The sequence below is a fragment of the Girardinichthys multiradiatus genome, chromosome 19 (assembly GCF_021462225.1).
Source record: "Girardinichthys multiradiatus isolate DD_20200921_A chromosome 19, DD_fGirMul_XY1, whole genome shotgun sequence".
NCBI classification, from domain to species: Eukaryota; Metazoa; Chordata; class Actinopteri; order Cyprinodontiformes; family Goodeidae; genus Girardinichthys; species Girardinichthys multiradiatus.
Window position 1 is genome coordinate 13,822,550 of NC_061811.1, and position 26,983 is coordinate 13,849,532.

General features: G+C 41.0%; 1 protein-coding gene across 2 annotated transcripts; it reads left to right on the forward strand.

The window, feature by feature from the left end:
• On the forward strand, positions 1 to 25,728 carry exd1 (exonuclease 3'-5' domain containing 1). 2 transcript variants are annotated; one of them, XM_047345336.1, is made up of 11 exons: positions 1 to 404; positions 492 to 557; positions 660 to 690; positions 2,613 to 2,689; positions 2,770 to 2,843; positions 5,441 to 5,527; positions 5,621 to 5,725; positions 7,078 to 7,158; positions 7,676 to 7,819; positions 14,683 to 14,874; positions 25,564 to 25,728. In XM_047345336.1, exons 1-11 carry the CDS (start codon positions 275 to 277, stop codon positions 25,570 to 25,572), a joined length of 996 nt encoding a protein of 331 aa, XP_047201292.1. In that variant the 5' UTR covers positions 1 to 274; the 3' UTR covers positions 25,573 to 25,728. The 2 variants fall into 2 exon arrangements, with proteins under 2 accessions (XP_047201292.1, XP_047201291.1); XM_047345335.1 differs by lacking the exon at positions 25,564 to 25,728 and adding an exon at positions 20,885 to 22,074 and having other exon boundaries at positions 12 to 404.
• The last annotated feature ends 1,255 nt before the right edge of the window (positions 25,729 to 26,983 follow it).

Below are 26,983 nucleotides of genomic sequence, written 5' to 3' on the forward strand. Positions count from 1 at the left end.
ATATTTAGCTGTAAAAGAGCAAATGAATGTGAAAAATAGTTTCATTTTGGTATTTGTTTTTTACATATCAGTTTTGTTTTTCTCCCGTGTTTCATTGGTACTAGAAATTCCGAGTGGCTTTGAAGGTAACCTTTCCCCTCTCAGCAGTGTCGCGCGCCTTGACAGTTAGCTTACTGGTGAGAAATGTCGGTTAGCAGAGCTAGCCAATCCTCGAACACATCAACGGCGTATCCAGACATTTCTGAACAGCAAACCACCCAGTTACACGTTCAAAATGGTTCTAGACAACGACCATTTCATGACTCTTCTGAAAGGAAAACGCATCAAGCTGACTCTGAAGACTTCATCGTACTTTGGCGTCGTCCAACATATCAATCCAAACAAGACGTTGGTTTTGGCAGACGGTTTGCAACTCTTACAATCCCACAAATTCAGATTTACTCTGTGAATATCACAGTGTCGTAACTTGCATTTGGTGATATTTGTTCCAGTTTGTGGCAGTAACGGATGCAAATATCCAGGAACTAAACTCTTCTTTGGACATGAGATTCTGAACGGTGAGTTCCCTCCGTTGAAAGTTGGGTCAGAAAACGCTGAGGAAGTGTTGTCATTTTGCTGTCTTTAATCAATGTAAATGTTTTGTATGATTATATCCAAAGTTGAATTCGCCAACGAAGAAAACGATGACGGGTGAGTTAACTCATACAGATGCATCTCAATAAGTTAGAATACCGTCGATAAGTAAAGTCTTATGTAATATTTTCATGTTAGAATTTGAATTTTAGGTTTTCGTTAGCTGTAACCCATAATCTGTAAAAATTAACTCAAATATACAGTTGAAGTATGTATGAAGTACAGGTCCTTCTCAAAATATTAGCATATTGTGATAAAGTTCATTATTTTCCATAATGTCATGATGAAAAATTAACATTAATATATTTTAGATTCATTGCACACTAACTGAAATATTTCAGGTCTTTTATTGTCTTAATACAGATGATTTTGGCATACAGCTCATGAAAACCCAAAATTCCTATCTCACAAAATTAGCATATTTCATCCGACCAATAAAAGAAAAGTGTTTTTAATACAAAAAACGTCATCCTTCAAAAATCATGTACAGTTATGCACTCAATACTTGGTCGGGAATCCTTTTGCAGAAATGACTGCTTCAATGCGGCGTGGCATGGAGGCAATCAGCCTGTGGCACTGCTGAGGTCTTATGGAGGCCCAGGATGCTTCGATAGCGGCCTTTAGCTCATCCAGAGTGTTGGGTCTTGAGTCTCTCAACGTTCTCTTCACAATATCCCACAGATTCTCTATGGGGTTCAGGTCAGGAGAGTTGGCAGGCCAATTGAGCACAGTGATACCATGGTCAGTAAACCATTTACCAGTGGTTTTGGCACTGTGAGCAGGTGCCAGGTCATACTGAAAAATGAAATCTTCATCTCCATAAAGCTTTTCAGCAGATGGAAGCATGAAGTGCTCCAAAATCTCCTGATAGCTAGCTGCATTGACCCTGCCCTTGATAAAACACAGTGGACCAACACCAGCAGCTGACACGGCACCCCGGACCATCACTGACTGTGGGTACTTGACACTGGACTTCTGGCATTTTGGCATTTCCTTCTCCCCAGTCTTCCTCTAGACTCTGGCACCTTGATTTCTGAATGACATGCAGAATTTGCTTTCATCCGAAAAAAGTACTTTGGACCACTGAGCAACAGTCCAGTGCTGCTTCTCTGTAGCCCAGGTCAGGCGCTTCTGCCGCTGTTTCTGGTTCAAAAGTGGCTTGACCTGGGGAATGCGGCACCTGTAGCCCATTTCCTGCACACGCCTGTGCACGGTGGCTCTGGATGTTTCTACTCCAGACTCAGTCCGCTGCTTCCGCAGGTCCCCCAAGGTCTGGAATCGGCCCTTCTCCACAATCTTCCTCAGGGTCCGGTCACCTCTTCTCGTTGTGCAGCGTTTTCTGCCACACTTTTTCCTTCCCACAGACTTCCCACTGAGGTGCCTTGATACAGCACTCTGGGAACAGCCTATTCGTTCAGAAATTTCTTTCTGTGTCTTACCCTCTTGCTTGAGGGTGTCAATAGTGGCCTTCTGGACAGCAGTCAGGTCGGCAGTCTTACCCATGATTGGGGTTTTGAGTGATGAACCAGGCTGGGAGTTTTAAAGGCCTCAGGAATCTTTTGCAGGTGTTTAGAGTTAACTCGTTGATTCAGATGATTAGGTTCATAGCTCGTTTAGAGACCCTTTTAATGATATGCTAATTTTGTGAGATAGGAATTTTGGGTTTTCATGAGCTGTATGCCAAAATCATCCGTATTAAGACAATAAAAGACCTGAAATATTTCAGTTAGTGTGCAATGAATCTAAAATATGTGAATGTTAAATTTTCATCATGACATTATGAAAATAATGAACTTAATCACAATATGCTAATATTTTGAGAAGGACCTGTGTGTATATGATAAATCTAACTTTTGGAATGTATACACTGAAATACCATTTTTAATGATATTCTACTATATGGAGATGTACCCGAAGATTACAAAAATGAGGTCTGTCATATGAAAATTTATGTTAATATAAATAAAAATGTTTTACAGAAAAAATAGCCCTGATGTGTCTGAGGAGCAGCTGGATGTGGAGAGGTTTCAGCCTTACAAGAAGATAATGACATTAGGTGAGCTTAACTCACTTATCCCCCCATAATCTATCAAACTGCTTAAACGTATTCATTTTAGAGAGGTACCCTCCTTCCAGATGATGGTGAAGATGAAGAGGAGTGCATAAACTTTGTGGTCATTGATGAGATCCATGAGAAGTTTGGACCTGCCGTAAGTTCGCTTACATTTTTTTGTGTGTTTTAAACATTAAACAGGCATACGATTATGACCACTGAAAGGTAAAGCCAGTAAACACTGTATATCAGGCACTAATTGAACATCTCAAACTGAGATAGTAAAGCTAAATTGGGCAAGTGTGAAGATTTAGACCGAAAAAAACTGCAGCTCTTGTGTGGTGTTCCCAGTCTGCAGTGGTCAGAAACTATCACGAGTTATGCAAAGAGGGAACAGTGGTACAATGGTGATAGGGTTATTTATGTATGTGGTGTGTGAATGGTGGATCATGTTGTCCAGTACAACAAATGAGCTCAAATTGCTGATAAAAGGTGATCCTTCTTCGTTTTTTTTTTTTAACCGTGTCCTGTCTGACAGAGTAGCGCTCAGAATTGTTGTTTGAGTGCCAAGAAAAAGCCCAACAGATTTACTTTCACAAGTGGAGCATTACAGCTAACGCTTTAAAGCTCTGCTTGATATTTAAAAAAGAAACTTTATTAGAAACTGCTTTCAGATTATTTCAATTGTTACGGACACGGAGACAGAAATGAAAAGGAAAAAAATAAGAAGCACGAAAGAGACAGAGGGAGGGCAAAAAGGAAAAGGGGAGAGAAGGAGAAAAGAATTGAGGAAAGAAAGAAGGATGAAGAAAATATAAGATAACACCCTGCTTGCTTCTACTCCTGCAGAAACGTTCAAATTAACAGCTTTTGGACCAAAAAGTGCATGGTACTTATCAATGCAAGATGTATCTAGTGGTAAACGCGACTCAATATAGAACATTTGTGTATCTGTTAACACCTGAATCTAAACACCTGTGGGTCTGAGTGTGAGCGCACTTGTGTATACAAAATTTCTCCATAAAAATATGCAATAGCGAGTGTGAGGAGCCACAGACCTGCCCCCCTAGACCTGGGACAGATACGGAAGAGATCAGAGCCACAGGCATCCAAAGGCCTCCCAGAGAACAGGAACCCCAGTAGAACCACCGTCGGGACTACCATAACCCCCCCAGAGAGGAGCAGGGGAGAACCCCAGGGGAACCACCCAGCAGCCACAGTGCAGAAGCCCCAGGAAGCTGCAGCAACGAGCCCACAGGCCCCGCCAGCAGCGGTCTACGCCCAAGCAGATCCAGAGACGCCAACCACCGGCAGGTGTAGTGTGGTGGGGAGGAAATAGGCCCCACATTTGATGTGGGGGGGCAGGAGAGGGAGCAGTCCAAGACCCAACCTGACCCAAAAAACAGGCGCACCCAGTCACAATCACACATTCCCACCCTCATGCGTACACATAAAAACACTCAGACCCACGCACCCAAAGTAAAGACAAACAACAATGGACGTTGTACACTCACACTCCCCATACATACTATATACTCCCAGGTCCAGGTGCCGGTACTCCATTGGGACAACCAGCCCACAGACCCAGGAGGTGGTCCCCTTCTCTCTGGGAGTGGAGACAGGCAGACCGCCCCAGCACCTGAACCTGGTCCAGGCTAGCCCGGGCTTGTGCCTGAACCCGAGCGACCCTGGCCAGGACCTCGACCCCCATCCTCATCCGGAGAAGGCGCAATGTACAACAGAGGGGTCTACATGGTCCAAACTAGCCCGCCACTTTTTAAAATATTTTCTGAAATGCACACCGGTCCATACAGCCTCAAACATATACATACACCCTCTCTCACATTTGAGTAAATATCTCTTATCACGTTACAAAGAAATCATGTTTTTTATTTATTCGTTTTTTTTTGTATTGATGCTTCTAATAGAAAGGTGTCTGACTACATAGTGCATTGCAGTTTGTTGCATATACGGCTACATAGCCACAGACCAGTCAGGATGTGCCTGCAGACCCCTGTCTACTCCTGAAAGCACCAACAATAGGTACACACCATTTTGTTTTATAATTAAAGGTAGATTCTGGAGCAGTGGAAGAAGGTGGCCTGGTTTGATGAATCATGTTTTCATTGAAATCACTTAGATGGCTAGGCGCTTGTTTTTTGCTGGCCTAGAAAACACATGTCATCAGGGGGAAGCGAAGTCAAGAAAGTCAATAGGATGTTTAAAATAAGACTTGGAGACCTAGTGTCCCGCTTGCCATGTTGATTGTGTTACAGTGCGTTACTTTGCAACATAACACATCAATAATCATTGGTGAAGTCCAGGTACACAGTTTTATGTGAACATATTCCCTCATGGCTGTGGCCTCTTTCAGATTAAACATGCACCGTGCCGCAGAGCAGAAATGGTTTAGGAATGGTTTGAGTAGCGTTACATTGAGTTTTAAGATGTTGACATGGCCTCCACATTCCCCGGATCACGAGTCCGATTTAAGTCAGATCTGGGAATGTCCCACCCTGCGACCTAGAAGACTTTGGTGGATTCGCAGCGAACATCTTGGGACAAGATACCACGTACAGGCTTCAGGGTTTTATTGGAGTACCTGCCTTTACAGGTCAGGGCTGTTTTGGCAGCACGAGGTTTAGCAAAGCAATATTATTAGGTCATAATGTTATGCCTGTTTGTTGTAAATCAGTAGTGTGTTTTTTTTCACTGTGCAGATTGAAATGTTAAGTCCCAGTCTGTTTGCTGTAGGTGATGCACATCAAGAAGCAGCATGTGATCGGTGTGGGAGGTGAAGGAGTTGATATCTTAAAAAATGGACGATTGTGTTGGTTGCAGGTGAGACAGTCGGAACTCTTTTGCTTTTTAAATTCTTTAGTTCTCTCTTTCTCATTTTTTCCATGACAAATACTTTAAATACCATCCATCTAGATTGCCACCAAAAACAAGGTGTACTTGTTTGATATCCTGCTGCTCGGAACGCTGGCGTTTAAAAACGGTCTCTCCATGATCCTCGAAAGTAAGCAGATACTGAAGGTGAGTGTTACATACAGGGGTTGGACAATGAAACTGAAACACCTGGTTTTAGACCACAATAATGTATTAGTATGGTGTAGGGCCTCCTTTTGCGGCCAATACAGCATCAATTCGTCTTGGGAATGACATATACAAGTCCTGCACAGTGGTCAGAGGGATTTTAAGCCATTCTTCTTGCAGGATAGTGGCCAGGTCACTACGTGATACTGGTGGAGGAAAACGTTTCCTGACTCGCTCCTCCAAAACACCCCAAAGTGGCTCAATAATATTTAGATCTGGTGACTGTGCAGGCCATGGGAGATGTTCAACTTCACTTTCATGTTCATCAAACCAATCTTTCACCAGTCTTGCTGTGTGTATTGGTGCATTGTCATCCTGATACACGGCACCACCTTCAGGATACAATGTTTGAACCATTGGATGCACAAGGTCCTCAAGAATTGTTCGGTAGTCCTTGGCAGTGACTCGCCCATCTACCACAAGTATTGGGCCAAGGGAATGCCATGATATGGCAGCCCAAACCATCACTGATCCACCCCCATGCTTCACTCTGTGCATGAAACAGTCTGGGTGGTACGCTTCTTTGGGGCTTCTCCACACCATAACTCTCTCGGATGTGAGGAAAACAGGAAAGGTGGACTCATCAGAGAACAATACATGTTTCACATTGTCCACAGCCCAAGATTTGCGCTCCTTGCACCATTGAAACCGACGTTTGGCATTGGCATGAGTGACCAAAGGTTTGGCTATAGCAGCCCGGTTGTGTATATTGACCCTGTGGAGCTCCTGACGGACAGTTCTGGTGGAAACAGGAGAGTTGAGGTGCACATTTAATTCTGCCGTGATTTGGGCAGCCGTGGTTTTATGTTTTTTGGATACAATCCGGGTTAGCACCCGAACATCCCTTTCAGACAGCTTCCTCTTGCGTCCACAGTTAATCCTGTTGGATGTGGTTCATCCTTCTTGGTGGTCTGCTGACATTACCCTGGATACCGTGGCTCTTGATACATCACAAAGACTTGCTGTCTTGGTCACAGATGCGCCAGCAAGACGTGCTCCAACAAGTTGTCCTCTTTTGAACTCTGGTATGTCACCCATAACGTTGTGTGCATTTCAATATTTTGAACAAACTGTGCTCTTACCCTGCTAATTGAACCTTCACACTCTGCTCTTACTGGTGCAATGTGCAATAAATGAAGACTGGCTACCAGGCTGGTCCAATTTAGCCATGAAACCTCCCACACTAAAATGACAGGTGTTTCAGTTTCATTGTCCAACCCCTGTACATATTAGTCACCTGGTTCAGTAAGAGATGAAGGATGCCATGTTTGCTCCTTTTACATCTTTTATAGGTCATTCACGACTGTAGAGCCATTGCTGGAAGTCTGATCTCTCAGTTTGGGGTGAAACTAACCAATGTATTTGACACACAGGTAGGTAGACACCTGCATCTCAAGAAATTAGGAAACTGTTGAAATATTTATTTAGTTCAGTAATTCAAATTAAAGGTTGAAACTGTGTTAAGTGTTTAATTTGTTTATTTTGATGATTATGGTTGCAGCTGATGAAAACCCACAATTCATATACAGAAAAATAGAGTATTACATATGTAAAATAAATACTTTTCAGTTAGCAGACATATCTAGACAAAAAATCCTTTCTATATTAATATTCTATTTATATTCCAATGTTCTTAGAAACTACGTTTTGGTTGTTTTTTTTTAATCATCTGTGTCAATCATCATCTAAATTACAGATGTAAACACTTGGCCTGTATCACTCTTTGTGAATTGAATCTGAGTTTAACTTTGATTACATTGCCTAAAATAAAACCATATAGAACCTAAAACAGTTTTTTGATCAAGTCTAATTGATTTGTTTTGGTATATGTTATTCTCATAAATCCAGTGCACTGTTTCATTTTCCATTTTTATTTTAAAATATGTAAAGGTGGCAGATGTCATGTGCTTCTACTCGAAGACGGGAGGTTTCCTGCCCGACAGAGTCAGCACTCTCCCAGAGGTAGTGAGTCTCCATCTGAATGTGCCCACCTCCAGGCTCTCATCTTTTCATGTGAGGTCACAGCTCACCAAGGTACGGTGCTCATTCTCCTCACAATGGTTTTATATGGTGTACAAGTCTCTACTAATAGGTCAAGCCTTTAAACCAATCCCTTCTGTATTTTAGGCCCAGACTGTGCTTACAAAAATAAGCCTTAGAGGTCAGAGATTACAAACAGTTGCACTTGGAAGTTGGCAGCAGATTGTTTGAGACTTTTGGGCTTTTATTAATTAAGCTTGTTCTGATCCAGCAGGTAACTCGTACTGAGTTTAAGGAAGCTTGGAGTTTAGGTTAAAGATGTTTGGATCTTTTATGTTCTTAAAGAGCTATAATGACGTGGGACAGATTGTGATGCTGCAAAAGGTCTCCTCTGTCAGAGAAATGCTTTGCTGTAAAGAGCTTGATGGGTTTGGATCAATCTATTGTGATGAGGTGCACCTGGTTCTGGTGTGCTCCTGTCCTATAAATGCTGCTCCTACCTGTTTTTTAGGAGTGGCTCCTCTGTTGTGGGGAGTTCATTATAGCCACCTCTGGTGTTTGGTTCTGATTGTCTGGGTTTTTGCACCATACACGTTGCCACACATCCAGGCAATCAAACGTTACTGACAACTGATCAAACATAGTTTTTGGGTTTAGTTAAATTGTTTTCTTAAAATACTACAACCTCATGTTGTCTCCCTCTGTCACAGTCCCTTAGCCAAGCTGTGATGCTATTTAGATGGATAGATAATTAATTCAAGGCTTTTAAATGACCATTTTATTGTAATAAGAGGATCGGGGCCCTTCAGAACCAAGTAGGTATCTCTGCAGATGAAGTGGGTTTATCTTAATCATGGTATTTCTCAACCACCAATCCTGATTGGACGAGCAAAATCAAGCGCAACACATGATTGAATGAGCATGTGTGGGCGTAACTCAACTGCAGCATATGATTGGACAATAACAGAAAGTGATTTATTAAATTGACATTTGTCACTGGAGTTTATTTTCTCCTTAAAATCTTCTATAGCACCCATTTTTACATCAGATCTGTTTGAATAAAGGTCTCTCTATGGACTTGATTTATTTTTTCCTACACAGTAGTTTATTCCCTGGCATCGGACTTTTATTTGTTTAGTTTCACAAGGTTGATTTTTTTTTTTTTGTAATAATCAACAGTATTAATTTTTCAGAGATGTTGTGAGGGGTAAAACTACATATTGGGATACAATGATTGATACCCTGCTATTATTTCTTTAAAAAAATATCCATTTTGGGTATGAAAATAATGTGAAACTTACAAAAGTAGTTTGAAACAAATAGGAAAACGACATAAAAATATATCATTAAAAAATAATAATAGTAATGAAAGTAGCTTGGAGACAAAGGATGGTACCCATGACTTTATATTTTATTGTTCAACATTTTGAAGCAGTCACCTCTGATGAGTGATTATTGTCATTTTATGAGATTTCAGCTGCTGGAGCGGGTATATTGACTCACATCTCATTAGTAAACTTCTCTGGCTTTCTCAGGTTTGAAAGATCACTTCTTCCCACTCCATGTTTCAGCTAAAACACGAGAGTAAATTGAGTTTTAGCTTTTTGTTCTGGGTCATTATCTTATGGAGGACTTATGACCTTTGACTGAGACCAGGCAGCACACTTCGCTTTATATGCCATGATATTTTATTGCACTCTTCAGATTCAAGCCAACCTGTGCCAGATACATCCTACAAACCTAAAACAGAAGTAAATCTTCTCATGTTCAACAACATATCAGTTTTTTCTTGGAAAGCTTAATTTGAACAAAGAGCTGGTGTAACTTGCCAGAAGAGCCAGTCTCATTTGTTTATATGATGATGCCTCAGCTCAGGAACTGCACCATCGGCATGAGTATGAATGAAAATGCCTCCCCTCCTAACTACACACACAACTCTGATTTTTAACATTAGTCTGCGATCTAATGCAAACAGTGAAACATGATGTGAAACATGTATTGTTCTCTGATGAGTCCACCTTTACTGTTTTCCCCACATCCGGGAGAGTTACGGTGTGGAGAAGCCCCAAAGAAGCGTACCACCCAAACTGTTGCATGCCCAGAGTGAAGCATGGGGCTGGATCAGTGATGGTTTGGGCTGCCATATGATGGCATTCCCTTGGCCCAATACTTGTGCTAGATGGGCACGTCACTACCAGAGACTACCGAACCATTCTTGAGGACCATGTGCATCCAATGGTTCAAACATTGTATCCTGAAGGCGGTGCCGTGTATCAGGATGACAACATTGTATCCTGAAGGCAGTGCCGTTTATCAGGATGACAATGCACCAATACACACAGCAAGACTGGTGAAAGATTGGTTTGATGAACATGAAAGTGAAGTTGAACATCTCCCATGGCCTGCACAGCCACCAGATCTAAATATTATTGAGCCACTTTGGAGTGTTTTGGAGGAGCGAGTCAGGGAACGTTTTCCTCCACCAGTATCACGTAGTGACCTGGCCACTATCCTGCAAGAAGAATGGCTTAAAATCTCTCTGACCACTGTGCAGGACTTGTATATGTTATTCCCAAGACAAATTGATGCTGTATTGGCCGCAAAAGGAGACCCTACACCATACTAATAAATTATTGTGGTCTAAAACCAGGTGTTTCAGTTTCATTGTCCAACCCCTGTATTTTAACAATCAGCAATCAGCATTTTCTTTTAAAGCTGTGTGAAGATCTATATAAATTAAATCATGCTGTTTTGTTTTTATTTGTTGCTCACACTAAATATTTTTTGCAGTCATTCCTATTATTCTTTCAATAACATAAAACAATTTACCTCAGAAGAAAGCATTCCTATGAACCTCTTGTAAATTTTGACAGCTGTGCATAATCTACTGTATATAAAGGACTTAATGTGAATGTCTGTTTTGTTCATTAATAAAAATGTTTTTCACACTCCTGCACTGTGTCATAAGGTACTTAGCTTTATGTCAGGGTAAAGGCAGATTATCTTTCAGATATATCTTCTAACACTGATAATGACCATGCAGAACTGGCTCTTAATGTGCCAAAAAATAAACATAGTGATAAAGTTATTTGGTCTACACTGAAAATCTGTAATACACACAAAGTTTAGAAGTCATCACATTTTGACTGACAACCCACATTAAAGGCAGCAATAAGAGACAGCATGAGGTTAAAGATGGTATTTCTTTTACAACATCAAAAAATGTGCGGGCATCACTTTGGGTACCTCTTTAAAATCGAACTTTTGAAGACATTCTTGGTCCAGACATTTTTAAAAGTCTTCATGGCATCCATTATGAAAAAAACAACAACATTGTATCATCAGGGTGTTACTTCATGTGATGGAGGAAATTACAGTGGGAATCTCGACAACTAACCCTGCATTCATAGCGCAGAAGTGGCTGCAGTACCCCGGAGTAATGGTTTCGGAATAAAAACCTCTCAGCTGTCCTCGCTTTCCATTGCCCCATTAACCTGCATTGCAATCCTTGAATGTTGTTCTACAACTCCAGCAGTTCGAAATGACGTACGGCTTCCGGTACTCAGCCTGAAATTCTTTGGAGAATTTCTTCCAGTCAACGACACCTTCAATTGTGAAAAGAAATTATTAAATCACGAAACAGAACATTTTACAAAGTAGCACTTGCATAAAGACCAGGCCTTTCCCTTCCCCAATGTATTCAACATGCAGTGCAAAAAGTTCTTTGAGACTGAAGTTTTAAAATAATGTCTGATGTTTAAAATGTTACTATAAATGAAGTCAAGTGTGGATCCATGTAAAACAGTATAACGTTTTAATGTTGTGCAGCTAAGCCCAATGACTCATTTCTTGTTTTATTATGTCTACAAAACTTCTGAAGTTATTAACATTCAATGAAAACACAACTCTTGGTGAAGACTGACTAAACATTATAGGACAAAGATGATGTGTGTTAGGGTTCTAATATGCAAAAAAATCAAAAAAAGCTTGTCTTGTCTTTTCTGTCTGCATTGAGGCAACTGTGTCTTTAAAGTCAGTTCAGAAAAGTGATGAGAGTTACACAGACATGTTATAACATATACAGTACAGACTAAAAGTTTGGACACACCTTCACATTCAAAGAGTTTTCTTTATTTTCATGACTGAATATTGTAGCTTCACACGGAAGGCATCAAAACTATGAATTAACACATGTGGAATTATATACTGAACAAAAAAGTGTGAAACAACTGAAAATATATCTTATATTCTAGGTTCTTTAAAGTAGCCACCTTTTGCTTTGATTACTGATCCGCACACTCTTGGTATTCTGTTGATGAGCTTCAAGAGGTAGTCACCTGAAATGGTTTTCACTTCACAGGTGTGCCCTGTCAGGTTTAATAAGTGGGATTTCAAGCCTTATAAATGGGGTTGGGACCATCAGTTGTGTTGTGCAGGAGGTGGATACAGTACACAGCTGATAGTCCTACTGAATAGACTGTTAGAATTTGTATTATGGCAAGAAAAAAGCAGCTAAGTAAAGAAAAACGAGAGGCCATCATTACTTTAAGAAATGAAAGTCAGTGAGTCCGAACAATTGGGAAAACTTTGAAAGTGTCCCCAAGTGCAGTCACAAAAACCATCAAGCGCTACAAAGAAACTGGCTCACATGAGGACCGCCCCAGGAAAGGAAGACCAAGAGTCACCTCTGCTGCGGACGATAAGTTCATCCAAGTCACCAGCCTCAGAAATCGCAGGTTAACAGCAGCTCAGATTAGAGAACAGGTCAATGCCACACAGAGTTCTAGTAGCAGACACATCTCTAGAACAACTGTTAAGAGGAGACTGTGTGAATCAGGCCTTCATGGTAAAATAGCTGCTAGGAAACCACTGCTGAGGACAGGCAACAAGCAGAAGAGACTTGTTTGGGCTGAAGAACACAAGGAATGGACATTAGACCAGTGGAAATCTGTGCTTTAGTCTGATGAGTCCAAGTTGGAGATCTTTGGTTCCAACCACCGTGTCTTTGTGCGGCGCAGAAGAGGTGAACGGATGGACTCTACATGTCTGGTTCCCACCGTGAAGCATGGAGGAGGAGGTGTGATGGTGTGGGGGTGCTTTGCTGGTGACACTGTTGGGGATTTATTCGAATTTGGAGGCATACTGAACCAGCATGGCTACCACAGCATCTTGCAGCGGCATGCTATTCCAACCAGTTTGCGTTTAGTTGGACCATCATTTATTTTTCAACAGGACAATGACCCCAAACACACCTCCAGGCTGTGTAAGGGCTATTTGACCAAGAAGGAGAGTGATGGGGTGCTGCGCCAGATGACCAGGCCTCCACAGTCACCAGACCTGAACCTAATCGAGATGGTTTGGGGTGAGCTGGACCGCAGAGTGAAGGCAAAAGGGCAAACAAGTGCTAAGCATCTCTGGGAACTCCTTCAAGACTGTTGGAAAACCATTTCAGGTGACTACCTCTTGAAGCTCATCAACAGAATGCCAAGAGTGTGTGGAGCAGTAATCAAAGCAAAAAGTGGCTACTTTGAAGAACCTAGAATATAAGACATATTTTCAGTTGTTTCATACTTTTTTGTTCAGTATATAATTCCACATGTGTTAATTCATAGTTTTGATGCCTTCAGTGTGAAGCTACAATATTCATAGTCATGAAAATAAAGAAAACTCTTTGAATGAGAAGGCATATCCAAACTTTTGGTCTGTACATTACATGTTGTTACTGCTAGAGCAGTCAGTCATTTTCTACTGCTTATTCCATAGTGGGTCACAGGAGAGCTGGTGCCTATCTCCAGCAGTCTATGGGCGAGAGGCAGGGTACACCCTGGACAGGTCACCAGTCCATCGCAGGGCAACACACAAACAACCATGCACACACTCATTCATACACCTAAGGGCAATTTAGAGTGACCAATTAACCTAACAGGCATGTCTTTGGACTGTGGGAGGAAGCCGGAGTACCCGGTGAGAACCCACACATGCACGGGGAGAACATGCAAACTCCATGCAGAAAGACCCTCGGCCGGGAATCGAACCCAGGACCTTCTTGCTGCAAGGCAACAGTGCTACCAACTGCACCACCGTGCACTTCTAGAGCAACATGTGAAAAACTTGCTGATCTATTCTGACTATCCAACCACAGGAAAATGGGCCTTTATGCAGATTTGATGTCTGAGACACATCAAGAAACTGCTTGCATGTCAGAGATAATTTTTCAAGCACTGTCTCCTTCCTCCAGCACGACAAGAAGCATCCACAAAACGCAACATATCAGCCAAATTGTAGCTAAGCTATGTTATCCTACAAAACTTTCTACACATCGGTGTGTGTTTGCTATGGTGATATGCCAGTAATATACCTCAAGACAATACATTAAGATGTTTATGGTCCATGTCTTTCCAATGTGTTAATTTTTTAAGTAATAAATAACTTTGAAACTAACATAACTAGTTATTTATTTAATTTTTTTCACTCTTCGACCTCAGTGCTTCGGCATCGCTACGAACACGTTTGAAACATAAGTATGATAGATAGTAAGTTCTTCACATACATTTTAAATCTACTTTTTTACCTACAAATTTGTACATGTAGGCTTCATAATACAAACTGACAGCCATAAAAGTATAATTTCGAAAATTAACTTAATGACTGATAATTGCGTTACCTTCATTCTGCGCTTCTACATACAACTTCATACAGGTCAGCTCTGTATATAAAGCTCAGTGATTGGTTGGTTTTATGTCCTCTGTTTTTCATGGTTTGTGAGCACAGGTTGAAAAACGCCCACTACGGTTTAGAAATGCCCACTTTTAGTCTGCAGAAAACCCTTCTCTTTAGAACAGTCAATAACTATAATTTTGTGCCTTTTGAAGTATTTGTAGTTTCAGTAATTCGTTGTATTATCATTTCTTTCATAGGAAGAAATGGAGATATGGTACAAGCGACCTTGCCTTCTACCCCTGCTAAAGATGATGGCTTTATCTGTGATACATCTGAAGGCTCTCAGACTGGTGCTGCTGGACACACTGATGACTGACTACATGGTTCTGGTGGATTCGTATCTCAGCAGTAGCCTCTATGAACCCGACGGACTGGAGCATGTCACTATGGTCAGTCATTCAGGACCATCTCAGAAATCAGTATCTCAGAACTGTGTGCAGTGTGTTGTAATTATGAATATGAATATATTATTTAAAATGTAATATTAATACTTTAATATTTTATTAAATAATATTTCGGTCTGTTAAGGGTTGTCCTGTGAATACCAGCCCAGTAAGGCAGTGGTATTAGGACAAAATTGAAAGGGATGAGACGAGCTCTGACATTATTGAACAGCAAAACTCTGCATACAGATGGAATGAATTCACACAATTTCTTAAAATACAAGAATTTGTTAACAAAAATAAGTCAAATCAAAGTCAAACATATTTCAATCAACAAATTCTTCACTATGCTAAAACAATCCAACTAAACTACCAAGCAGAATTAAAGAATAAGAAAGACTAATGGGCTATGTACAATATAAACAAGTTGATTAAAGATGATTGAAACCATGACCAAAAGAGTGATGCAACATTACTATGCAATGTTTATGTTTGAGAACCAAGGATTATCTTGAAGTGAAGTGAAGTTAGTCTTGGAACCAACTTAGGCAATAATCAGCACACCTTTAGACAACCATTCACAATGCAAGATCAGATAAAATATTATTTTAAAGAATGATTTGCTGAATAAAACCAACCTTCTGGATGACCAATTCACAATGGTGTTTAATTAGCTGCCTTTATTTAGTAAAATAATATTTAAAATATTATTTTGAATAAGAGCCAAATCTTTGAGAAATGGGCTTAATTGTGTTTAGTAAAATAATATTTAGGGAAATATTATTTTACTAGATTGAAAACTAACAACGTTTTTGGGTAAATGATCTTAGCAGGCAAGCATTTGTTCTTAGCTGTTAGTGGTTGAAGCTAACAAAATAAGCTTATAGCTCAGCACCAGAATCAAACACATACCTTTTAAAATACCACTAATAAGAAGGTTAAAATGCATCAGCGTGGATGGCGCGTTATGGCCGATCTTCTGTGTTTAAAATCACCCTTTAAATAGTTTGTCTTAACTACAAAAAACCACAAACACAGAACACAAAGTGAGCACATGTGCTGAGCAGATTATCTGCTAGCACTAAGATGGCTGAGTTTTCAACATAAAACAAAAACCCAAACATCATAAAACCAAAAATTTTTAGATTATTTCATTCTAAATTACTTCTCTCTGCCCAAAACACTACCTCTTACGTGAACCGTGCTGAGGAAAAGTTGTCCGGGCGATGAAGTTGGAGAAAGCATCCACTGTGAACAATGGGTTAACTGCAGCTAACCTCGTAGCTGTGAGGTGGGGCGGCTCGTTCTGTCGGCCGGCCAAACTGCATGTTACAGCTGTAACCACGGTGATGCGGTCCCATTGTCCTTCCTTCAAACCGGGAAAACTGCTCCACTCGTTGTTGTAGAGACAGGGTCTCTGCTGGGAACTCTCTGGAACACAGTTTGCTTCTGTAGACCTCAGAGAGAAAAGTCAAGCAACGCTTGTACCTTAATTGCTCCCGTTCATGAATGAATACCAGATACACAAACAGCAATTCATTCCTACTTAACTTAGTGCATATGTTCGCATGATCGTATGACACGCTTGAATCCAATTTGAAGAGTTATATCTGTTTGCCCGCAAAGAGACATTAGCGCGCTGTGTCCCTCCGTCCAGTTCCTCTGGGGTCCTGCGTGGAAGAGGTCAGTGTTGGGACCATCCATTTTGGTCGCACATTTTGACACACGCAGCTCAACAGACGTTGCAGCTCTGACATCACTGGGAGTATAAACCGGCTGAGATGGAGAGTTTCGTGGCCATTTCCCGCCTGACTCACAGGACAGCGCATATCTGGAGAGGCAAAAGCTCGCAGGCGAACTTTTGCTCCACTAGGCCATTTCCGGAAGAGCTTGAAAGCTGGAAATCTGTTTGATACAAGAAGATCAGGAGATTTATTTGCCGATCGAAGACCACGCCCACACCCGGCGCAGGTGGAAACCCACAGAGGTTCTATGTCCAAAGAGATGAGTTTTGCCTCCTTGTGTAATGCAGTCAACTAACGGTTCATCTTTTCCCCCCCTGGATGGATGAGAAATTACCGTTTTTTTTTCTTTAATTTGATCATGGACTCGTGGTCCCCCTCCCCTCCTTTTTCTTCAGACCTGATCCATCCTCAACCAGTGGAGAGAAGAAATCAACGTCAAAGTAATTTCGTTCTTTTCATATTAAACCAGATAGGTGCATTTAGAGGTCTGGGCAGGATGAGGCAGTTAAGGTGATTTAGGATCACCAGTAGTTAATCTAAGGTATTAACTTGTTGCATGCAATACTGATTGAATTATGTTATGCTGAGCTGTGTTTTGATTTGCTGCGCAATCGCTGCTGAATTGTGCGTGGTTAATGTTTTGTCCGGCTGATCTCAAATCCGCCAGGAGTTAGAAGTTGGACTTTTAAAAGTTTTTCATTCAAAGCAACTGAGGTCTGGGCCTCGCCCGACCATTCTTTGTTCCAGTTTTATTGCTGGAGATTTTCCACTGAGTTCCCACCTCAGAGTTTATGACCCTTTGTCAAGATTTGGGGCGATCAGCTGGTTGTGGCTAAATGGGCGTGGCCCCACCGTTTTATCAGCTGATCACTGCAATCGAGACATCAGCACAATAGGAGGACTTCTTTCCATTTAACCCAAATTACACATTTTGTCCATAAAACTACTGGTTTGATCTTCATAGACACTAAATGCGCATATATGTTTTTCTTTTATTATTATTGTTAGGTAGTCATTTTTATCTCTTTGTGTAGAACGGTGCTTGTTAGTTAGGTGAAGGTTTTTGGACCGGAATAATGGTATATCAGGATTATTTGGCTTCAATAAATCTTCATATATATAATTAAGAGAAGCGTTTCAGTTTATTTCGTGCAAGAGTGATTTATCTGTCAAAACAAGGTCGAAGTTCCCTCACCTTCGGTGAAGTGGTTGAATAAACAGTTGGTGGTTTTGGTTAATAATTTGTAATTATTAGAGAGCTTTGAGCCCATAATCACAACACCAGAGGATATCTCTGATTTCTATTCGTAAGTGATGATTTTTGGTTAAGAAAATCTTTTTTTTTAATTATGATTTTAAATTATAATTCTTGATGAATATTAATTAATAATCATAATCCTTACATCAGTTTGTTGCAAAAGCGGGGTTTTTATTCAGACAGTGACGTCACGGAAAGTCCGCTGTTCAATTGTTAGGATTAATAGGAATGTATGTACCTGACTGTTGTGAAGTGCCTTGAGACAACATGTGTTGTGAATTGGCGCTATATACAGGTCCTTCTCAAAATATTAGCATATTGTGATAAAGTTCATTATTTTCCATAATGTCATGATGAAAACTTAACATTCATATATTTTAGATTCATTGCACACTAACTGAAATATTTCAGGTCTTTTATTGTCTTAATACGGATGATTTTGGCATACAGCTCATGAAAACCCAAAATTCCTATCTCACAAAATTAGCATATCATTAAAAGGGTCTCTAAACGAGCTATGAACCTAATCATCTGAATCAACGAGTTAACTCTAAACACCTGCAAAAGATTCCTGAGGCCTTTAAAACTCTCAGCCTGGTTCATCACTCAAAACCCCAATCATGGGTAAGACTGCCGACCTGACTGCTGTCCAGAAGGCCACTATTGACACCCTCAAGCAAGAGGGTAAGACACAGAAAGATATTTCTGAACGAATAGGCTGTTCCCAGAGTGCTGTATCAAGGCACCTCAGTGGGAAGTCTGTGGGAAGGAAAAAGTGTGGCAGAAAACGCTGCACAATGAGAAGAGGTGACCGGACCCTGAGGAAGATTTTGGAGAAGGACCGATTCCAGATCTTGGGGGACCTGTGGAAGCAGTGGACTGAGTCTGGAGTAGAAACATCCAGAGCCACCGTGCACAGGCGTGTGCAGGAAATGGGCTACAGGTGCCGCATTCCCCAGGTCAAGCCACTTTTGAACCAGAAACAGCGGCAGAAGCGCCTGACCTGGGCTACAGAGAAGCAGCACTGGACTGTTGCTCAGTGGTCCAAAGTACTTTTTTCGGATGAAAGCAAATTCTGCATGTCATTCAGAAATCAAGGTGCCAGAGTCTGGAGGAAGACTGGGGAGAAGGAAATGCCAAAATGCCAGAAGTCCAGTGTCAAGTACCCACAGTCAGTGATGGTCTGGGGTGAAGTGTCAGCTGCTGGTGTTGGTCCACTGTGTTTTATCAAGGGCAGGGTCAATGCAGCTAGCTATCAGGAGATTTTGGAGCACTTCATGCTTCCATCTGCTGAAAAGCTTTATGGAGATGAAGATTTCATTTTTCAGCACGACCTGGCACCTGCTCACAGTGCCAAAACCACTGGTAAATGGTTTACTGACCATGGTATCACTGTGCTCAATTGGCCTGCCAACTCTCCTGACCTGAACCCCATAGAGAATCTGTGGGATATTGTGAAGAGAACGTTGAGAGACTCAAGACCCAACACTCTGGATGAGCTAAAGGCCGCTATCGAAGCATCCTGGGCCTCCATAAGACCTCAGCAGTGCCACAGGCTGATTGCCTCCATGCCACGCCGCATTGAAGCGGTCATTTCTGCAAAAGGATTCCCGACCAAGTATTGAGTGCATAACTGTACATGATTATTTGAAGGTTGACGTTTTTTGTATTAAAAACACTTTTCTTTTATTGGTTGGATGAAATATGCTAATTTTGTGAGATAGGAATTTTGGGTTTTCATGAGCTGTATGCCAAAATCATCCGTATTAAGACAATAAAAGACCTGAAATATTTCAGTTAGTGTGCAATGAATCTAAAATATATGAATGTTAAATTTTCATCATGACATTATGGAAAATAATGAACTTTATCACAATATGCTAATATTTTGAGAAGGACCTCTATAATGAAAAACTGCATTAGTATATGAGAAAGAGGCACCGGCAGCAGAAAATGTGTTTATAAAATCTCCATGTTGTGGTAGATGGGCCTTGTGTCTGGTCAAGTATAAATCCTTTGCATTTATAGTGGTGCATCTCAATCACCAACAAAGGCACAGAACTTTGTGCTGCCCATGTTGTTCATGGACTCGTGTGTGTCTGTGTGTGTGTGTTTGTGGTCAAAAGTCTGTCTAAAGGTATATTCTGCAAATAATGTGTGATGTTCTGTGTAAAGTGGAGTGTGAAAATGAGAAACAGGACAGCACACATGGCGTACTCTATATTAGCCAATACGGAAAGCTCATATTTTAATAAGCCTTTATCTGGTTAAACACACAGTTCACAGTAGGCTGCTTTCAGTTCGGTGTACATATAATAAACATAAATTGACAACAAAAAACCTCTAGTCTTACTTTACAATCAAATGTGTTCAATTCATCCCCAGAAATATATAATCAAATCCATCAATGCAATACTTTCTCAAATGCAGATCCAAATTTAATTGAATACATTCCAGTTTGATCCTGGTGATGTTGTAATTAACTCATTTTCAGTTTATGATGCCAGCTGGTAAACATTAGCCTTCAACAGAAGCCCACACGTCCTGCTCCATTAACCTAAATTCTCTTAATGGGTTTGAGTGGCACATGTGTTTGTGTGTACATTAATAAATTTGTCTGTATTCAGTTTATTTATGTAGCACCACTTAACAAAGAACATTTCAAGGCTCTTTACAAGACTAACAGATCCAAGTCATATCCTAAAATATGTAATCAATTAAGTACGAAGCAATCAAAGGCAGGTTCTAATCCTTCCCACTCTTAACATGTATTTATTAAAACCAATATGATAAAAATGATATAAAAACATTGTTGAAACCTTAATAATAAATATATTTTTGCAGCAGAAAAGAGTAAATGATGCTCTTGGGTTTTTAATTAGATATTGTTATACTTGGTTTTTTTTTGTGCTAATCCTATGATTCTGTAAAACTGCCCATCGGCCCATACCTTGTCAGTACCAGACTTTCAGGTTAATAAGCAAATTTACAATTTTCCTGTTTGCATTTGCAGGACAGTGTTTTGGAGTTGCCTAAGGAGCTCAAGCAGCTGGATGAAATGCGTAGCGAGCGGCGGGAGTGTGCTTGTAAACACTACCCTGTCACAGAGCGAGGCCTGCTGGCTCGCTTCAGTCCGTATCCTAAGTCAGAAACCATACCTGCTGCAGATGGCCACAGCAGTAAGTCTGACTCCTTGGAAGTTGGAGTTCCAGCACCACATCCATTGCCAAAAATCGTCCCTCCTGATATTCAGCAAACCCTGCGGCGTTTAAGTGTCACAAGTGTCTCTTCTCTGGATGCCTCTGGTAGCCCTCAGAATGAAATATCTACAAACTGCAATCAGGTGCAAGTGGATGTGATGGGTAGAGGAAGGCATTTTGGGAATGAGCCGTCAGCTGTTCCAAGCTTCCCATCAATTGGAAGAGGGTTCCTACTCCAGAGACCACAACCTCTGATTCCAGGAGAGGGTGCTGGCAGACATGAAAAGGCCAGCTAGGCAGTAGATGGCTCTAGGAGCTACTGTACACTCAGCAAAGAAGCAAAGCCCCAACCTGGCTGCAATGATGATGTGCTACCCAAAAACACCGGTGGTGTGAAGATATCCTACTCCAACTAACCCACCCATCTCCTCACTAATTCAATCATTCCGCTCTTTCAGAAATCAAAAAAGTGTCAGCCTATAAAACCAAAGCTTGGATACACTGGATGTTTCATGCATTGTAATTGTTGTGACCAGTAGATGGCAGTAAATGTTGTTCTTCTGCAAACTTTCCATGTCAGCCATTGTGAGAACTAATTTAGTTAGGCAAAAAAAGAAATTTTAGCTTTATGGTTCACTTGAAATACGTATTCCTTTCTGTTCTTTTTAGTTTTTGTGTTCTACTACTTTTCATGTAATTAAATGGTTATTGAATTCTGAACGTTTCTGATACCAACAAATAGCAGTTGTAAATGCTTTTAAAAGCTGCCTGTTATCATGCAATTTTTCTTTTGATGTTGAATGTTATGGCCTTTGAAAGAAACTTGAACCAATGGGGATAAGTATTCTAAGCTTTGTGTGTTTTAGTGCCAGCAAGTTGGCTTCTGTTGCTGAAGGAAAAACATGCATTGATGCATGTATTAATTAAGCAAAAACATTGTTGGTTGACACTTCTGTAAATACTAATGACTTAAAATAAAAATAAAAAACACTGATCCAGCCTGGCCAGTGTGTCTCGGCAGCTTCACTCTCTATGTAAACTTGTGTAATTGATCACAGGTGGCAAGCACCTGCTGCGTTCTACAAAAGGTGATCGTATCCAATTAATTTGATGCTTGGAGATACCACGCAGATTTTGCAGAGGCACTACATAGCCGTTTTTCCTGGGTCATCAGAGATATTGCTGTAGTTCAAGGCACGATCACAACAGGAGGGCATTGCTGCATCCTGCAGTGTGAATGGGGCTCTGTTGTATAATCACATCTTGCTGCGTGCAGAGGCTTGGGCCCTTTCCAGGGCTTTCAAATTGAAAGCATGAAACCGATAATGTAGGATTTTAATTAACTGGGAGGCAGCCAATCTTAAAACCCTGCATCTCTCTCTTAGCAACCAGCTCCTCCTCAGCTTCTGTTAAACACATGCAGGGTGGAGCCCCTCCATATGCTCCCCTTAAACGTTTCAAATGATCTGTACAACGTTTCTTCAGTCTGTATATTTTAGTCCAGCAGGGGACTAGAAGTGAACCATGACATAATGATTCAGTTAATGTTCTCTCTAGTTGTAGAAGGTTCAGCAGCAGTAAAACATTGATACATTTATGGTAACTTTCCTGTACAAAAACAGAAGGGCAGCTTTATTTATCCATGTCAGTCAACAGTAAAGTTGTTTGGGAGGAGGTGTGTGTGTGCACGTGCTGTTGGAGGTGGTGGGGGTAACAGGTCTCCATGGAACCATGGAGGACAAGCTGCTGTCATTGACCACCAGATTGCAGCTCTTATTTTAGAGGACCTTGCATTTCCTCTCCGTCACAATAATGCCTTATGTGCTCCACTTCCTGTTTCTCAGGCCTGAGAGGAAGGAACTGTGTGCTTGTCACACGGTAGTCACCATTTCCTCCCTCCGTGCCTCCCAACAACCCCCCCACCCCCACCCCCCACAACCCCCGTTCTGCACTCCCTACCCTCAAACTTCAGACAGTGTTATGTCCTTCAGAGGGGAAAGATGTCTGCACCTTCAGCATCATAGCAGGATGTGTCTGAGCTATTTTTGAATTAAGCTCGGAAAGGTAGTGCACAGACATAAACACAAACTTTAGGATGGCCAGCTGTGTTGGTTTAGCATTTGAATATGGAGGCTCAACTGTGTGCGACCAGTTGTTTTGACTGAGCTGCATCTTTAGGATAGGTCTACAAAAAATTATTAGCACCTTAAAATGACACTTTTATTTACAGAACCTTGTAAAAGTACTTAAAACTCTTAAACTTTTTCACATTTTGTCATGTTGCAACCACAAAAGTGTATTTGTATTCGGTTTGACGTGATACGCATTACTTTGTGTTAATTGGTCTATCATGTGGATGGAAAATGATACATGATTTTTAGAAAAAAAAAGGAAAGGGTTGCAGTTGTTTCCAGCCCCTCTCAGTCGATAATTTGTCGAATCAGTTACAGTTTCAAGTGTTTAGGGATGTTTCAGCCAGCTTTGCCTATCTAAAGATTGAACTTTGTGCTAATCAGCAGTTGGATTTAGGTTTGCTTTGACCGGGCCATTCTGACATATGAATCCATTGTAGCTGTGACTGTACCCTTTGGGTTGTGTTCCTGCTGGAAGGTGAACCTCTGCCCCAGTCCCTTGAAATCTAGCAGGTTTTTTGCACCTCTTCTATCTTCCCTGCTGAAGAAAACATCCCCACAGCATGATGCTGCCTTCACCATGTTTCACTTTAGGGTTCAGTGTTATTTTTCTGTCATGCTCAGCATTTGCACGTAGGCCCAAAAAGTTTGATTTTGGTCTCATCTGATCAGATCACCTTCTTCCACTTGTGTGTTCTCTGTATCTCTGCAGCTCCTCCAGAGTTACCATGGGCCTCTTTGCTGCTGCTATAAATGACACTTTTTAGTGTGCCTGTCAATTAGGGTGGGCGACTATGTCTTGGTAGGTTGTCAGTTGGACTTAACTCCATTTGTATAATATGAATTGAAAAGTGCTCTGCCTTGGAATATTGTTTTCTTACCTCACTCTGCTTTAAGCTTCTGCACAACTTTATGCCTGATCATGAGGCTGTCTGTCCGCTAATGAACATTTGAGACCTTGTTACAACAGCTTTATTTATATTTAGATTAAATTAGACACAAATGGACTCTATTAATTAGGGGACCACTGAAAGTAGTTCTTTGTACTGGATTTTTATTCAGAGGTATCAGAGTTAAAGGGCTGGATACAAATGCCTACCAAACCTTTTAGATTTTTGTTTAAAGTTTTTAATTTGACCGTCTCCAATAAAACACATTGAAGTTTGTGATCTTTAAAAAAATGAAAATGTTCAAAGGGTATAAATATTTTGCTAAGCACTGTAGATTCATAATACATCAAATTATTAATTTCTTTTACATCACTATTCACACATCACAGTATCATTTGACAGATAAATATGTCAGTGCATTTCAGATCATTTGCACTCATGCCACCCTCCAAACAGCGGCCAAAGCAACCGCGGCAGTTCCCTCCATGCTGCCTTACAAAACTTCAAAGGAGCACAACAGGCTGATGGTCCTGAGCAACTCTACTGGAACTCGATTGGGGTTAGGCTTCAGATTTCTCCATAATTAATAGGCTTTCTTTAATTATTAAACACAGGGGTAATTTACTGAAAACCAATCCTGTTAAATAGCACCTTGTTAAACAAACATGTTGGCTGTTTTGCACTTCTAAGCATGTTATTAGGAATTACTGTTGAGTCGTGCTGATGAAGTGTGCATTCAGATCACGGTGCATTTCTTCAGTACTGCTGAACATGTGGAAACGTGTCGTATTGGCCTGCCAAGTCATCAATAGTCTTGTTATTGTTTGTGTGCTTTTTTTAAATTTATCCCTATCACTGATTCCTGCTTTATAGACATGTTCCAGGTAGTTCCCTTTGGGAACACCAACCAGATCTGTTGGTTAATTAGTCTTACCAGACTTAGAGCTCGTGTTCAGCAGTTCTAGTCCTTCTACAACAAATTACATAAATGTTGACAAAATAACATGGGCTTCATTATTCATGGAACCACATGTAATTTCTTTGTGTTCCTAAGAATGAAGGAATCTAATCAGATATCAGATTTCGTTAAGCCACTGAGCTGTGTCCGTGGACTCTGCCTTCCATCTGCCGATAAAAACCTTTTGTCGAACCCTTCTGCCACCACCAGCTCACTGCTGTCTTTTTCTCACATTACAAAATGACCCTCTTTTGCTCTCCTCATTTCATTTTCAACTGAGAATTAATATTTAACGTGGGAAAGATCGACCTCTCCAGAATGCTTCTGAACTCCAACAAAATTAAGAAAGAAAACCTTGCATCCATATTTTAGCCTCCTGTCGCTAAAGGTTTTTTATGTATTTTGGCATTCAGGAAATCTTGCTCAGGAAGAACCCATGAACATTAAAACACATACGCAGATGCAGGCTCACAGTTTGGATCTTTATGGACTGCTGTGCCATGTTTATCCAGGCAGCGTGAAGCTTCGGGACCTGGAGGGGCCTCACCAAAGGACTCGGACATATTGTGACCTTCAGCTGGGACAGACAGGATGAGTGACAGGTGACGGACCAGATGAGAATGTGGTTGATGCGTGGAAAGTATTTCTTAGGAATGTCAGCATTTAGTTAGCCAAAATAACAGACGATGCACCAATTGGTTTCAGTGTGAGTTGCTTCATTTAACTACCCAACTTCTCTTAGGTTGTACATGTAGATTCGAATCAAAAATTCATAAAAGAGTAAGGTGTCTAAAATGGTTTAAAAAATGTCAAAATGAGATGAATATTAAAGTAAAAACAACAAAAGAAGAAATGTAAAACCTAAAAAAATTAACCAGTCCATGGTCTTGTACTTATTAAAGATCAGGGTGCAAAGGTAACAGGTTTAGGACAGAAACCAAGACAGCCCTCTCCCAAGCAACGCTGTCCAGCCCATTATGTGAGATTATATGGCATGTCCTGGCCAAAAGGGATATATAGTCCCTCTGGTGAGTTCTGGGTCTTCCCTAGGGTCTCCTCCCATTGGAGTGTATCCACAAAACATCTAGAGTGACAGCCATTATGATCAGATGCCCACACCGCCTCACTACAGACCAGCAGCTCTACTCGAAGGAGGAGCTAATTTCTGCTTTTTGCTCCATATCTCATGGTCGGTACAATGGCATACGGATAAATTCTGAATTTTCTGTTTTGGTTCAGCTTGGAGTGGAATAATGCCCACCTTACTGTAGAGGAGGCCCAGTTCTTTATCCATCTCCTGCGCCATCATTATCATCCCTCATAAACACAACACCAGTATATTTGAGCTGAATCACATAAAGGCTCCTTCACACTTAGTGCTTCCATTGGTCATGGCTTGAAGGCACCAACAGAACCATATCATCTGCAAAAAGTAAATAAGAAACCCTGAGGTTTCCAAACCAGATACCCTTCTTTCTGAACTATGCCTTTAGAATCTGTCCATGAACACCAGGATCTGAGGCAAGGGACAACCCTGGAGAAGTCCAACTCACACAAGAAATAAGGTTGGATTTGTTGTAAGAATGCAGACATAGCTTTTGCTCTGGATATACAATTACCAGATAGCCCTTAAAGGTTTTCCTGGCACCCTACTCCTGTATAACCCCACAACTGCATCTGCGGACACTGTCTTGAGCCTTCCCCAGAACCATAAAACACACTTGGACCTGACAAACTCCCATGACCTGCTCAGCAACTCTGCAAATGTAAAGATCTGCTCCACATCTCCTCAGCCAAGACAGAAGCCCTACATCCAATACAGTTGACAAAACCATAAAGTAAAGGTTTTCAGGGAAGATTAGTTCTTCATTAGTTGGAGCCCATTTTTGGTCTCCTTTTTTAATTACTTAAACACCACTGTACTCCACTTCC